Genomic DNA, 15,405 nt, shown 5'->3' with positions numbered 1-15,405 from the left:
GCTGGGGCACAACTCTACTTCCTTCTCACCCAGCAATGGTAAGCCAATGACCAGCAGTTTTACTGCTGTAAGCCAGCCCCCACACACATAATGAAAGGCACTGCAGGGAACTTCAGCAGGTTAGTGATGGGCAGGCAGAAGTCCCACCCCTGCTACTAACCCACCAATTGGAGGAAATCTGAGACCTTTGCATCAGTTCCTTAAAGGAATTTCACTGATCAGTCTGTAGATCTTTGAACAGCCATTTCTTCCACAGATCATAGTCCCACACTACTGGCATTAGACAATTTTAATACCTTCAAGATCATTTGTACATATGGTAAACAATAGAGACCCTAGGGCTGATTCCCAGGGCACTTACATCACCATTGATCACTGAACACCATTGCAACTTTTTATTAGTTTTTTTTACAATTTTGCACAATGACCAAATGAATATGAAGAATGTAACCATCCTGTGCACACAAAAAATCATTAACTGAACAGTGAAAATTACCAGAGTCAAAACTGGAAAAAATACAACAACTTCAATTATTGCCTTACATTAATCACAATGTACAATTGCCTCACTGCTTTAATTCCCAATATATTCTAGTACCTGTTACAGCAAGATAATTATTAATTACACCAACATTTCATTGCTATTTGCTGCATTACAAGGTTTTGGACATGAATTCTCAGAGGGAATGACTGAAGTACAGTGACTGCCCATTTTCACACAACAGGAAGCAGAATTACATGCATTTACTGCTTATGAAAATGGCATTATTTGAAGAAACCACCTTTACTGTTCCAGATGTGTAGAATGTCTGTCATTTGCTGCAGACCAACATCTCTCGAGTTGTTTGTTCTTTCCTGCTAAAGCTCTAACATTCTAGGCACTAGTAAGCAGAGACCAGACAGATTTCCATTGCCTTGAATTTTTTCAAAAGTCATTTGAAAGTGTTCAAATAATCTTCAAAAAAGGAGCTGTTGCATTAACATAGTTTCAAATTTATTTTTGGAAAAAATTGCTATTTGAAAGTGCTGAGAGCCAAATTCAAAATTATTTACAAAATGGACTTCAACATTTCCTTTGCTTTTCCTAGGACAAATGGATTAAGGACATTAAAGTGATTCAAGTTAAATCAGTGAATAAATGCATATGACTGATAAACCGATCAGAGCCAGACTCCTTCAACCAAGTTTAAAAAAATTTAATGCAGACTATTTTCTAATTTCCATAACGATTATAAGCATTGCACAATTTTTTAAAATTTTAAAGTTGGTTCAAAGGATATCTATTTTGCTTCGATCTATCTCTCTAAGCTCAAGTTGGTCGTCATAATTGGACTGAAAGCAATTAAAATCTAGAAATCTCAGAAATATTGCATACCCAAAAGCAGATTTACAACAATACAAATGAGTTTTTTTGATAATTTATCTAACTGGCACTAGAGCCTTAATGCATTGCAAAGGCCTTAATATTTGTAGAAGACTCAATGTTGTTCCAATAATAAATAATTGCATATTAATCATGATAGCAAATCTTCTAGTAAATTTTGTATTGGAATACGGGACTTCAAAAAGATTAAACTATTTACTCTAATATGCACTGAAACATTAGCACTACATTAGTGCACTAACATTTCCCTGCATTTATTAAACAGCAGTGAATATTTTCCAAACTAAACTATACTGAATTTTCCTTCCTAACTCAAGGAGCTATGCTCCAGCATGGCTTTCATACATTCTTGTGTTCTTTTCCCTCCCCGGCCCCCACTATTGCTGTACATTTACAAATATCATACAATCTCCTCCCATCACAACCAGATTATGGACCTCAACTGAGAATATGGGCAGCACAATAAAGAGTTTCAAAAATTAAACTTAAGGTGGCAGGAATATGAAATAATTTAATAAGCTATAGCAATGCATTAGTAGGCAAACTCAAATGACTTACATCCCTATGATGACTAAACAATTTTTAATCATTACCTGTGCACATATTTTAACGGCACCTAACTAAAATAGTAATGGAGTAGGATTCTACCTTGCTGCACATCTCTGATAACAGCGATTCAGCAAACTCAGTCCTTCCATTAGACAAACAAGTAGTGAAGATAATCTAATCTCCTGGAAGACAACTTTGCACCAGTTACCTCCAAAATAAAATACCCTATTATAGGACTGGAGATCATGTAACAAAACCAATAGACAGACTATAATACTTCACTCAAGTCAGATCAATGATACAACTAGCTTACCCTACAGTGAGTGCAGTGTTTCAGGCACAGACCAGGCACACCTGACAAACCAGAATTTTGTGAAAACAGAAAACCTACAAACATTCTGGGCCAAGACCCTGCTCTGGGGAGGTGTAACTCAGATTCCGAGGGCAAAAAAATGTTTGAAAACTAAAAGAGAAGTGGAGTTATTTATTTTAAAAAAAAACATTCCATATAAATAGAAGCACCAACACTAAACCAGTGCTTGAATGGGTAACACCGGCAGGTACCATGTACCACACAGAGCTTCTGATTATTTCAAACTCCCTCCCCTAAGCCCACCATTCTGGTTTACATGCAAACTTCGCATAAACACTTTCCTTACAGATAACCTTAGTTTCATTACATTCTTTTGATTCTGTTTTCTGGCCCACATCATTATTAACTTGTACATAATCTTCTGCCCCTCAACTCCTCCTTCCCTATCTTTCAGCAGAAAAGCATCAAAATTGGATATTGAGCATATTTCTGATCAACTGTATTTTTTATTGACCCAACTCCATACATTACCATTTTAACCTGGTGCCGTACTGAGCACTGATGGCTCATTGACTCCCTCGTTACACACAACTTACCCCGGAAGCAGTTTCACAATCCAATACAAGCAAGTTTATTACAAAATCTTGTAGACTGACCCTTTAACATTAGGGGTTGACCTTCTCTGTTGATGACAGCGAAGTGTTTGGCTCTTTGGTTTCCATAAGGATGAAGATGTTTGCTTTCTATTGAAAAGCTTCCAAAAAGATCTAAATTAAGACAATTCGGAGCTTGACTTAGGAAGCAGTTGATCTGAATTTCATATGCAAATCAAGGCAGAGATTCTGAAAGCTCAACACATACTATAAATGTGGCTATAACCAGGACAAAAAAGCTGAATCAAGAGATTTGTGCAAAATTCCACTGTAGGTCAAAGTGGAGATGGATGCAAAGCTTACATAACGAAGACCTAGAACCTAGACTTCAACTGTTGTATTTCATTTGCAGGATAAGATATCTTTGGTTCTGTGGCAAGGTTTAAAATGTGTGCCACATGGGACTGGCTCAGTTCCTTTGTACACTAATGAAAAATCTAACAAAGCTAAATTTTTCATGCATCTCATCAGCATCCAGCACCAGTTGGTAGTCATGCTGTTAGGATTGGAGCTGGTTTTCCTGCTTGCTATTGCTGCATTCTTTCCCACCTTCCCCAAGGTAGCTTTGTTCTGGCAAAAAAAAGTCATACGAGAGGTTCTTCACACATCAAGAATCATTTCAAAGTTGATGATGTTCTTTATGCCAAAACAGGGTTACTTCTGAATGTTTTGGATTCAGCCGATGAGGATCCAAGATAAGACTAGAGCTTTATGATTGCAATAATGCAGTATAACTATTCTGAATATTTACAGGACACCTTACAGCTCATATATGCCATTTACTTGCAATTAAAAAAATAAACCAAGGTGGTCACATTTTGTTCTGCAATGGTTTAACGGTGAACTTGACCTGTGAGTTACAGGAAACCAAGGGTGTACAATACCAGTTATGGCAGAGACGCAATACTGACACTTGCTTGCACTACTGGTAAGCAGATTCCACACTTAATACAAACACATACAGAATAAACTAGGTCTATCAAATTCCATCTGAACGATGAACCAATGACTGTACATCGAATACATCAAAACATTTAAGATGTTAAATGTAGAAAAGGAATGCAAGGAAACAAAAAAAACACAACACAGCTATAAATACTGGGCAAACCGGGTTTTGTTTTAAGTATTCAGAGGAAACTGTGGTTTTAGTCTTCTAGACTACGGAATGCAGTTTGCATGTCTTCAAAAAGCTGACTGTAGTCTGCCTTAAGTTTTGCCTCTCCATCCTTCACTGGGTCCTGGAAGGAAAGTATATTTGTATCAATACATGCCTTTCAAACTGAAGGATAACTTTGCATTGTAAGTGGCAAGTCACTGCAGCAAGTGTTGTTTAATTTGTGACAAGCTATGGGACACCCTGAGGTTGTGAAAGGCACTATATATAAATGCAAATTCTCTCTTTAAATAATTTTTGCGTGGCTGCCAAGCACTAAATGAACAAGCAGCCCAAAAGTCTCTCATTAGAGTACACTTCAGCCTCACATGGTGAGACATTCTGACCAGATCTACTGCTCCTTTGATTACTGTAAGTCTGCCATACTCAGCTGCTCTCCAGAAACAACACCACAGATAGCTCGCTATACAGAACTGAAATAGCAAGAGCAGCTCCTTTTGCCTTTGAATGCAGATACTATTGCTTCATAAAGGCATTCTGACCTTTTGTAAACCCTGTCTAGTTTCATAAACATTACATCCCATATTGTTCCACAATAACATGGGACTTTAGACAATACGCAGTGTATTGAATGAGCAGCCAGGTTCATGCAATAGGGGCTGTTGCACATACCAATTAGAATCTCATGAGAAACTAGAGCTTCATTAGCGAAAGCAGTTGGCTCACGCAATAATTTTACCGAGGAGAAAGTGCGCACATTTTCACAGTTGACAACAACCTTCCCATTGTTTGACATTATGAAATTCTTCCCAGTGAGTTAAATCATTGGAATGTGCAACCAACCCGATGAAGGCTTGTTTTATGGCCTTTGTTTGGCTGAGGTTTATTCCAGGTTCATTCCACTTTAAACGTATGTAACGGAACATAAAGACCAAGAGGTCAACACTACCGGTGATTCTCCGACTCGTGCTCCTTGCTGGGAATATGGAACTCGCCCCATACCTTCACAAGAAAATATATGGGGGGCATTTAATGCTCTTCATGCTTTTCTATATTGAAATGGATTCTACTCTTTATGGTACACTCAGAGGATATACAAAATTTAAATTATGCATGGCTCCAAGATCACCTTGAAAAACCACATCCATTGATCCCACTGAAGAATCAAACTATTGCTAGGAATGATTGGAGCTCTGGGTGGTGCCCCAGATTAGACATCTCTAGGGCATGGGGTTTGACCACTGCCCAGACTGATGCGATAAAAGTCTCCTCCATCCGTAGGATGCAAGGACCCTAAAAAAGTTAGGTAGTGTCAGCCCAGTTTCGATAGGGTTTGGGCCCAAAGCAAGTCCCTGATCCAGCATTAAAATTTCAGTTTCACACAGAAACTGGTGGACAGCTGATGTGGAAAAATGTCAGTGGAACATTAGGGGTACATTGGTGGGGTTGGGGGGGAAAGAGAGAAAGACGACAAGAAATGAGGCATTAGGCAAACTACAGAGAGCTTTACTCTGCTTGACTGTGCTACACATAACTTGAGTGCACGATGCTGATATTAAAGCCTGAAATGGGAAAGTGTTCTGTTTTCCACTGCAAACATCCCTACCATAACTACCCCCCGCAAAAAAAGACACATCAACAGACTTCATAAGTCATTGGGCCTCTATTCTCTGGAGTTCAGAAGAATGAGAGCTGATCTCACTGTAACATATAAAATTCTTAGAGGGTGTGACTGGGTAGACGGGGAGAGGCTGTTTCCCCTGGCTGGAGAGTCTAGAACTAGGGGGCATAGTCTCAGGATAAGGGTTGGGCGATTTAGGACTGAGATAAGGAGAAATTTCTTCACTTAGAGTTGTGAATCATTGGAATTCCCTACCCCAGAGGGCTGTGGGTGCTCACTCATTGAGTATATTCAAGACTGAGATTGATGGATATTTGGACACTACGGGAATCAAGGGATATGGGGATTGGGCGGGAAAGTGGAGTTGATGTCGAAGATCAGCCATGATCTTATTGAATGGAGGAGTAGGCTCGAGGGGCCGAATGGCCTACTCCTGCTCCTATTTCTTATGTTCTTATAACTCCATTGAATCAGTTCCAAAGGTAATCAATGGTCAATGCTTAAAAATATTTAACCCTTCCCTCTTGAATTTTCATTGTTTGAAGAAAAAAAAGTTTTGATGATGGGACTAAATTTCCCAGCAGGAACCACTTAGGTACAAGAAGCTGTTTTCCCTGTGTGTTGCATCATGCTGGATCAGACCAACTGGAATCAACAATGATCCACAACCAAACTGGAGAGAACAGAATAGTCGCAACAGGGTAAAATGACAAGCTTAGGTTAGTTTTCCCTCTCCTCCACCTCCTTCCCACCATCCTGTATTGAGCAGATCAGTGATTAGCAGGGTACGCACTAAGACACACAAGCACCCAGGATGGTTTTGTAGAAACCATGCTTATTTTAACCAGTTACCTTGAATTTCATGGAGCTGAGCCTGTATAGGATCTCGCCCATGTGCTCACGGATAATCGACCATGTAATCTTGTTATCACTTTGAGCAGTCGACTCTACTGCATGACGTGCCATATCATAGAAGCCAATCATATTCGACAGCATACCAACAGTTTTGTAGAAGGGGCAAAAGCTTGAAATAAAAAATTCAGAATAGATTTGTCAGAATATAATGGGTATCACAACTTTGATGGCGACTTCAGAATTATTTTGCATTAGGCTTTGGCAAATGTGTCAAATTAATCTCAGCCAAATCCACGAGCTACTCCATTATCGCTCTGAAGAGCAGGAACTCCTAACTTCTCTCCACTATGAACCGCCTCCTCTGATATTCTCCTACATACCTTCTATACTCACCTCAGACATTAAGCACAAGGAAATCATCCACTTCTTTATTGTCCAAAATCAAGGTTATCTGCTCAAGGCTTCAACTTGCTCCCTTTTACTGACACCCAGCCACACTCCCACCCTCAATCCACCCCAGCCCTTTCCCTCACGTTCTACAATCCACCCCCTCTCTATCCCATCCTTCAAAATCACATCATGAAATACACGACCAATTTCCTCAATGCCCTCCACCCAACCTTCATTGCTCAGCCCCTTGCTCACCGACACAAACCTGCCCCTACCTCTTTCAAAATTAATTATCCCTTAAAAAAAAATAGAACACCCTCAACCATTCCATTCTCCACACTTCATTTGCAAAGAATTCCCATATCCGGCACATTAAATTCAAACAACTTGAAGGGTCATAACGTGCAACAACGTATAACAGTGAGGATTTCAAGAACTCGTTAGCTCTCGGATTTCAAAAGAGGAATACAAGTCCTCAATAAGAACTTCAACTTATCTCCTCTCTCGTAGAAGCCTGCCACTGTAGGCGGCAGCCCCATTAAACACAAGCATCACTTCAGGTGACCTGCATAAATCCCACAGCAGCCCCATTAAACACAAACATCACCACTTCTGATCAGCCTGGATACCAACCTGAAAAGGAAAGCCAGCGTTGGACAGATGCTGTGTCCTCACTCAGACACTCTCTCTCCTTTAACGTGCTGGTGCTCAAGGCAGCTCCAGGCTCCATGAATTACCAACCTTTCAGTCCTCCCCTCCCAAATACACCAAGTCAATGCCCAGAACAGCTGTCTCTGCCAATGTTGCCAAGTAACTGGCGACCTGAATGTGCTCGTATTACCAATACCTTTGCAACGGTCCCTCTTAAAATGCAATATATCCTCTACGTACATCATTGAAAGACGGACTAGTTTGGATACTGTCATTTTTCAAGATTTTTGTGAAGCTGCATAAGAGAAACCATACGGCTTTTCTGGCTATAGATTATGGCACCCCGTGGGTGCTTTCACTGGCACCGCAAAAGTCAGGAAATGCCATGTGGGGAAAAACCGCCCCAAAACCACATCTCCACCACCTTCCGACTTAACAGCGCAGCAGAAACACAAATATGCTGTAAATAATGAATTAAAAATACTGAGCAGCAATTTAAACACAGTAGATATTCTCATTTCAAACTGGGCATTACAGCGTGTGTGCATGTGTTTGTTGGGCGGGGATAAAACGAGGGAGAACATTTACCGGTCATAGGCAGTGTATCCATTCTGCTGCAGGAAATCATCCTTTATCAACTTTGCCACTTCCAAAGTTATTTTGTCCGTCTCTGCCAGAGATGCCTGCACAAAAATTTAGACACTTGAAATGAGCAAAACAATCTGGTGGAAGCCTGCCATGTTCCCTTTCATCAACAATCCCAGATTTTATTTTCAAGTATAACATATCTTGTAGAATGAAGCCAGAGAGAAATTACAAAAAAACTCTCATTAACCTTGTAAAAACAAAAGTGTTCACAGTCACCTGAAAACAGACACAAAGGAAATGTAATTGTTTAAAATATGGCTGCATATAGCGACACCACTATTCCCGGCTAGAACGGAGGTGATTGGATAATTTCCCCGTCAATCACGCCTGAAGACCACGCTGCTGTAAGTGACTGTGATTGATTTTATGCGCATAATTTGTATTATGTAACTGTCCTCCACTCATTGCATTTAGCTGGAGAAATAACCCAGCTTTTATCGAAAGACTTTGCCGTAGTTTTGGTCCTGAGTTTTGTTTGATGTAGTTTGTCGAGACTTTTTAAATAGACTCTAGACTATCTGCCATAGTCCGTAGAAACTCTGTTTGAAGAGACTGTTTGGCTGACAAAGCGAAACCCATTGGCTGACACAGTAGTGTCAATAGACACTTTGTTAAGAGATAAAATTTGACATTTACACTGCACACTGCATGAAATTTCTAAAGCCCCTCAGGGTCCATAGTTGGCAGTTTCATTCCATGAAATGGACATACAGAAATTAAGCAGCCTTGTCAGTCAGCAGCACCACTGTTTAAATACATCGAAGCAGTTGGCAGCTCAGTGGAGACAATAAAAATTCAGATTGCTGACTGGAACGGTTATTAGTATTACAAGTTCAATTTTTTTTAAAAATTCAATTATAAATTCAAATTTAGCCAAAATCCTCACTTTTTTGGGGGGATTAAAATCACTGGGGAATTGAATCACTAATCCAGCCCATCTCTGAGTGAGCTGCAACAACACCTTGACAGTGCGCGGCACGTGTCTGCAACCACAGAAGGGAAGGTCCCATAAATGGAAGTATTTAAACAGGACTACTGTTGGAAGCGATGTCTAACCGTCCATTAGCGAATGTGTACGGGTGAAATCAGTCAACCATCTCGATGCTTCTTCCCTTTAGAGCACAGGTGCCCAAGTTCACTGCCTTTGTGTGCCCCATGAATGTGTGCCCTGGAGCCTCAGGGGGCCATGTATAAAGTTTAATCCACGTTCCTGTTAATTTTCAATATCTGTTACTAATAGATCTCGGTATTCTGATTCAGGATTTATCCACCAATGAGCCAATGCTAAAAACTACCCTTTCTAAACCTCCGGGCCCATGAAATTCAAACTGGGCAAACCAATGAATGAAACGTAAGTGTAAATAGGATTTAGTTGCCTGGGTTTGAAGGGCCGCATGTGCCCATAAGGATGCAGGTTGAACGCATTTGTTTTAAGGAACTACCACACTCCCTCTTTGATCAGAACAAGGCTGTGCAGAGAAAAGTCTCACCAACTGCCATGTACAAAGTGTGTTGCTCACAGCATTTGTGCAAGGGTGTTACAAGTACCTTTCTGATATACTGAGTAACCTCCAGTGCCCCCAAAAATCAGCTACTACAGCGAGCAATTGATTTTAAAACTGGCTCCTCTGTTGAAATCAATGCAATGGAATGCTGACTTTCCAAGGTCTGTTTAAATGCAATTTTATGCCACTCAAGAAAGAAAAAATTCCAAAGCATTTCACAGCCAATTAATTACTTTTCTGGAGGGATTAAAATCACTGGGGAATTGAATCACTAATCCAGCCCATCTCTGAGTGAGCTGCAACGACACCTTGACAGTGCGCTGCTCGTGTCTGCGTGTAATCACGGCTGTAGACAAACAGTGACCAATTTTCACACAGCAAGATCCCACAGGCAGCATTAAGATAAATGACGAGTTGATTTAAAAAAAAGTGGTGTTGGTTGAGAGAAATATTGGCCAAGACAGCAGAAGAACTCCCTGCTCCTCTTCGAAATAGTGCTGAAGGAGGTTTTGTGTCCACCCGAGGGGGCAGACAGGCCTCAGTTTAACGTCTCATCCAATAGGCGGTCCCTCCAACAGTGCAGCACTCCCTCAAGTACTGCACCAGATGTTCAGCCGAGATCGCGTGCTCAAGTCTCTGGAATGGGGCTCAGAGGTGAGAAGTTACCAAGTGGGCTAATCGGACGTTGAGGAACGTTAAATGTTCCACAAACTGGCACCATAATCAGTGCTGATCTCAGGGCAGCTGCTGGATTTAAAACGAACAGCAGGACCTCGACGGAAACAGTGGGAGCTGTGAGCAAAGGGCAACAAGTCAATTCAGTGAACAACAATGTGCATTTATATAGCACCTTTAACATAGTAAAACGTCCCAAGGTGCTTCACAGGAGCGATTGTCAAACAAAATTCGATACCGAGCCGCAGAAGGAAATATTAGGACAGCTGGAGGTAGGTTTTAAGGAGCATTTTAAAGGCGGAGAGAGAAGTAGAGAGGCAGAGAGGTTTAGGAAGGCAATTCAAGCGCGTAGGGCCTAGGCAGCTAATGCAGGCAGCTCCATGGGCAAGTTAGTCCATCAAAATTAACTGCCATACCTGTTTAACTTAAGATTGTTTAACACAAACATCAGTGATATCGATGCCTGGATTTTGCCCGTTCTAGTGGGGTCGGCTGTGAGTGGAACTGATTTGTGCTGCATGAGGTTTCTCACTTCCACACTGGGGCTGTTCGAGAAATGTACTCACTTTTCCAACAAGCTGGACAATTTCAGCTAGGTCCTCCTCTTCCTGCAGGATCTCTTTAGCCTTGGTCCTCAATGGCACAAATTCGGTGAAATGCTTGTCATAGTACTCGTCTAAGGCGCGGGTGTATTTACTGTAGCTGATCAGCCAGTTTACAGAAGGGAAGTGTTTACGTTGGGCCAACTTCTTATCTAAGCCCCAGAATACCTTGAGGAGAAGGAAAAATCAATTAGCAAAATGTCTCAATTCCTTTAAGGAATCTTTGACCAACACTGGCTCGCCAACCCACAATGCCTCATATTTCAAATTCTCAACCTTGTATTTAGATCTCCATGGCCTCACACTTAATCCGTAACCTCCTCCAGCAACCCAACCAATCCCTTCACAGACTCTTCATTCCTCTGAGGCCGAAGCAAGGGAAGCAGGGGGGGGGGGGTGGGGGGGGGGGGGAAAAGAGGAGGGAGGGGAGTGAGCAAAAGTGCTCGGGCATGAGTGTGAGAAGGGTGGGGGGGGGGGGGGGAAGTGAGTGTTCGTGAGCAAAAGTGCATGGGCATGAGTGTGAGAAAGGGGGGGGGGGGGAGGGGGAAGAGATAAAACACGTGTGAACAGATCAGTGTTTTTTCTCTCTCCCTGTTGCTTCTCATCGCCCCCTGGTGGCAAGTACATGGGATCAGCCGATTAGTTATTGGAAGAGTCACAGACAGCTTACCATCTTTTACTGCTAAGACTCCTCTGAACAGGGGGCAGTGCATCTTTGGGTGAGACGTGCCACCCTCCCAGGGCGGTGCATCTCTGGGTGAGACGTGCCACCCTCCCAGGGCGGTGCATCTCTGGGTGAGATGTGCCACCCTCCCAGGGCGGTGCATCTCTGGGTGAGACATGCCACCCTCCCAGGGCGGTGCATCTCTGGGTTGAGACGTGCCACCCTCCCAGGGCGGTGCTAAAAGCGGCAAAAGAAAATGGACTAACGAGACTCCTAAAAAAAAAACTAAACCAAACACTCTTCATTTCAACTTTGGACCTTTGGGGAAGTCACTGATTCAAAATCTTTCTTGAACCTCGACACCAGACTACTGCAGAGTAAAAAAAAATGCGAGGATACAGGTTCAAGGTCGGCTGGGTTTATATATTCTGGAGGAATGGGGGGGGGGGGGGGGGGGGAGCAGTTGATAAATCAGAGTGGGACGAAACCTGTAAGTGTGATGGGTTCCTTTAACTTTAAATGGAGACCAAATCCTTTATTGTAGCAAAACAAGTCCAGCTTTAGGACAAAGTTGAACTTGTGCAGTATAAATTACATCTGTATACAACTACACACAACCAGTTACCACTTGATGGATATCCTGGGTGCTAGAAACAGGCAACAGATGCTGTGTAGTGATAAAAAAGATAGGCGTGCATTTGTATAGTGCCTTTCATGACCTCAGAATGTCCCAAACTGCTTTACAGCCAATGAAGTACTTTTGAAGTGTAGTCACTGTTGTAATGTAGGAAACGCAGCAGCCAATGTGTGCACAGCAAGATCCCACAAACAGCAATATGATAAATGACCAGATAATCTGTTTTAGTCATGTTGGTTGAGGGATAAATATTGGCCCCAGGACACCAGGGAGAACTCCCTGCTCTTCTTCGAAGAGTGCCCTGGGATTTTTTATGTCCACCTGAAGGGGCAGACGGGGCCTCGGTTTAACGTCTCATCCAAAAGCCTCACTAGGTTGCCAGTGAGAACATGGCAAATACACTGTCTTTAACCGGTTGAAGTAACTTTAAATTCTATGTAATTAACATCACCCATGGACATGATAGAGTTTGGCCCTGGTGCGAGTGGGTATGCTGGTAGCTGCAGTTCTCTATTTTCTCCTTGGCCAATGGAGATATGCAATTGTTTTGAGAAGACTTCCCTCTCACATCGCTTGGTTTATGTGCTGGTCCAATAATATCATAGTCCATTTATTCTGCTCCAAATCATATTTGAACTTATCTGTCACAGATATAGAAATGGACCAAAGTGAACTGGATGACCAAGTATTTTACAAACATGGCTATGATTAGACTGATCACGAGGGTACCCTCATGGTACTGCTTCACTATGTGGTAAAATTACACTCAACAACTGTGCAGTTCGCACAGCGATGTCAGGACTTTAGTGTTTAAGTTTGATATTCTTTCGAAATAATCCCAGCACAAAATGCAGACACTGCATGATTCAGAGAATTCACACTAGTGGGTAAGAACATGGCAGATGCAGTATAACGTGGATAAATGGGAGGTTATCCACTTTGGTTGTAAAAACAAAAGAAAGGCAGGTTATTATCTGAACGGTGATAGATTGGGAAAAGGGGAGGTGCAACGAGACCTGGGTGTCCTTGTACACCAGTCGCTGAAAGCGAGCATTCAGATGCAGCAAGCAGTTAGGAAGGCGAATGGTATGTTGGCCTTCATTGCAAGAGGATTTGAGTACTGGAGCAGGGATGTCTTACTGCAATTATACAGGGCCTTGGTGAGACCACATCTGGAGTATTGTGTGCAGTTTTGGTCTCCTTATCTGAGGAAGGATGTCCTTGCCATGGAGGGAGTACAATGAAGGTTTACCAGACTGATTCCTGGGATGGCAGGACTGATGTATGAGGATAAATTGGGTCGACTAGGCCTAAATTCACTAGAGTTTAGAAGAATGAGAGGTGATCTCATCGAAACATATAAAATTCTAACAGGACTAGACAGACTAGATGCAAGGAGGATGTTCCCGATGGCTGGGGAGTCCAGAACCAGGGGTCACAGTCTCAGGATACGGGGTATGCCATTTAGAACCGAGATGAGGAGAAATTTCATCTCTCAGAGGGTGGTGAACCTGTGGAATTCTCTACCACAGAAGGCAGCGGAGGCCAAGTCATTAGATGTATTCAAGAAGGAGATAGATATATTTCTTAATGCTAAAGGGATCAAGGGATATGGGAAAAAAGCGGGAACACGGTACTGAGTTAGATAATTAGCCATGATCATTTTGAATGGTGGAGCAGGCCCGAAAGGCCAAATGGCCTACTCTTGCTCCTATTTTCTATGACTCCTCCTGAAGCACTGTACGGGGGATAATGACACTTACATTTTTTTTTGGAGTGGGTGGGCTTCAGAGAAATCCTAGGAGTTTTATCGAGTACAAGGGCTCAAGGGCTGGTTCTTGGATAGCAAACCATCCCCCCTCACCACACTGATGAGGCTTAACAAAAATCCGAATGATTGCAAGAATTAAGAAACTTTCAACTACCACCTATCCCTGGTAAAATTAAAGGTAACATATTGTTTACACTGGGCCTCATTCAATTACAATGAGTGTGCTTGAATATTTATTTTAGTAGAAAATAAATAGATCAATCATATTCCAATTTGTTGACAGTTGCCAATAGAAGTCATACTTTCAAAAGGCCTGGAGAAGAAACTTTAAATTTGTTTCAGTACCTGCACAATACCAAGAGTAGCGGATGTCACAGGATCGGAGAAATCACCACCGGGAGGAGACACACTAAGCAATAAAAGACAAAATAAGTTAGGAGGGTTGAATAATGCATCCAATCATTTTAGCTGTCAGCTGATATAGTCGCAACTCCAATTATAGTGGTGCTGAAGCAAAGATTTGTAATAAAAACAAAGAGCTGGAGGAGACAGAGAGAAAGAAACAGAAATAGAAAGAGAAAGAAACAGAAATAGGAGAGAGAAAGCTATATACACACACACATACTCATACAATTATTGAGTCTTCTAAAATAATGTGAAGTAACGGTTTTAGCATTAACGGTATTAAAATATTAGATTTAGGATATTCTCAGATTGTGAGAACAGCTCACAAACAGTAAGCTTTTAGAAGGTCCAGAGCAGTATGTCAGAATAGAGTCTCTCTCGTTCTCTAATTATCACCTACCTTTCAGTGTGATACGGTCAACAGATTGGACACTAATACTGTGCCCAATACCTTGTGGGAGATTTGGAAGAATGCCATTTGCCCATGGCCCTCATTTCTTTCCCAGGGGATTTTAAAGTATCCTGAGGGAACTGTACACAGTTACCTGATGGGTGACTGTATAAAACAGCCAGCTTTTATACCCCTGGCATCAGGATGTAGGACATGACTCAGATAATGTGAACAATCAATGAACTGTTACCCAGCAGCATGTCAGACTCCCGACTGCCTGTTCCATTCCTAGCTCGCTGAGAGAGGGTTTCTTATTGTTTTGCATCTATGCTTAACGGAAATCAACCTCAGTGCCACTGATGTAGACGACCAGGACCCTGACGAAAAGCAACTTAAGATATGCAGAACCCCCAAGAATCTCCTCCTGGTTTCTTGGCTGCTTTATTCATGTCGACGTGGGAAGTGCAGTCGATGTATGAAGTTTTTATGCTGCAGTGTTTGAAAATTGTACAAAGTCCGAGCAGGGTAGGCATGATGGGCCAAAAGGCTATTGTCATTCTGTGATTTAAGCTCTTAG

At 41.9% G+C, this 15,405-nt stretch overlaps 1 protein-coding gene across 2 annotated transcripts in view; it reads right to left on the bottom strand.

Moving 5' to 3' along the window:
* Positions 1-271: 271 nt before the first annotated feature.
* The window catches only part of atp6v1ab (ATPase H+ transporting V1 subunit Ab), a 44,343-nt gene continuing 29,209 nt past the window's right edge, over positions 272-15,405 (bottom strand). For both annotated transcript variants that reach the window (XM_067986627.1, XM_067986628.1), the window contains exons 11-15: positions 14,378-14,441; positions 10,925-11,128; positions 8,119-8,213; positions 6,487-6,658; positions 272-4,137 (exon numbers count right to left, since the gene is read on the bottom strand). In XM_067986627.1, coding sequence (XP_067842728.1) covers positions 4,045-4,137; positions 6,487-6,658; positions 8,119-8,213; positions 10,925-11,128; positions 14,378-14,441 — 628 coding nt within the window. In that variant the 3' untranslated portion in view covers positions 272-4,044. The remainder of the gene's footprint in view (positions 4,138-6,486; positions 6,659-8,118; positions 8,214-10,924; positions 11,129-14,377; positions 14,442-15,405) is intronic.

This window comes from Heptranchias perlo, chromosome 6, assembly GCF_035084215.1.
Source record: "Heptranchias perlo isolate sHepPer1 chromosome 6, sHepPer1.hap1, whole genome shotgun sequence".
Lineage (NCBI taxonomy): Eukaryota > Metazoa > Chordata > Chondrichthyes > Hexanchiformes > Hexanchidae > Heptranchias > Heptranchias perlo.
This window is presented reverse-complemented; position numbering and strand designations above follow the sequence as displayed.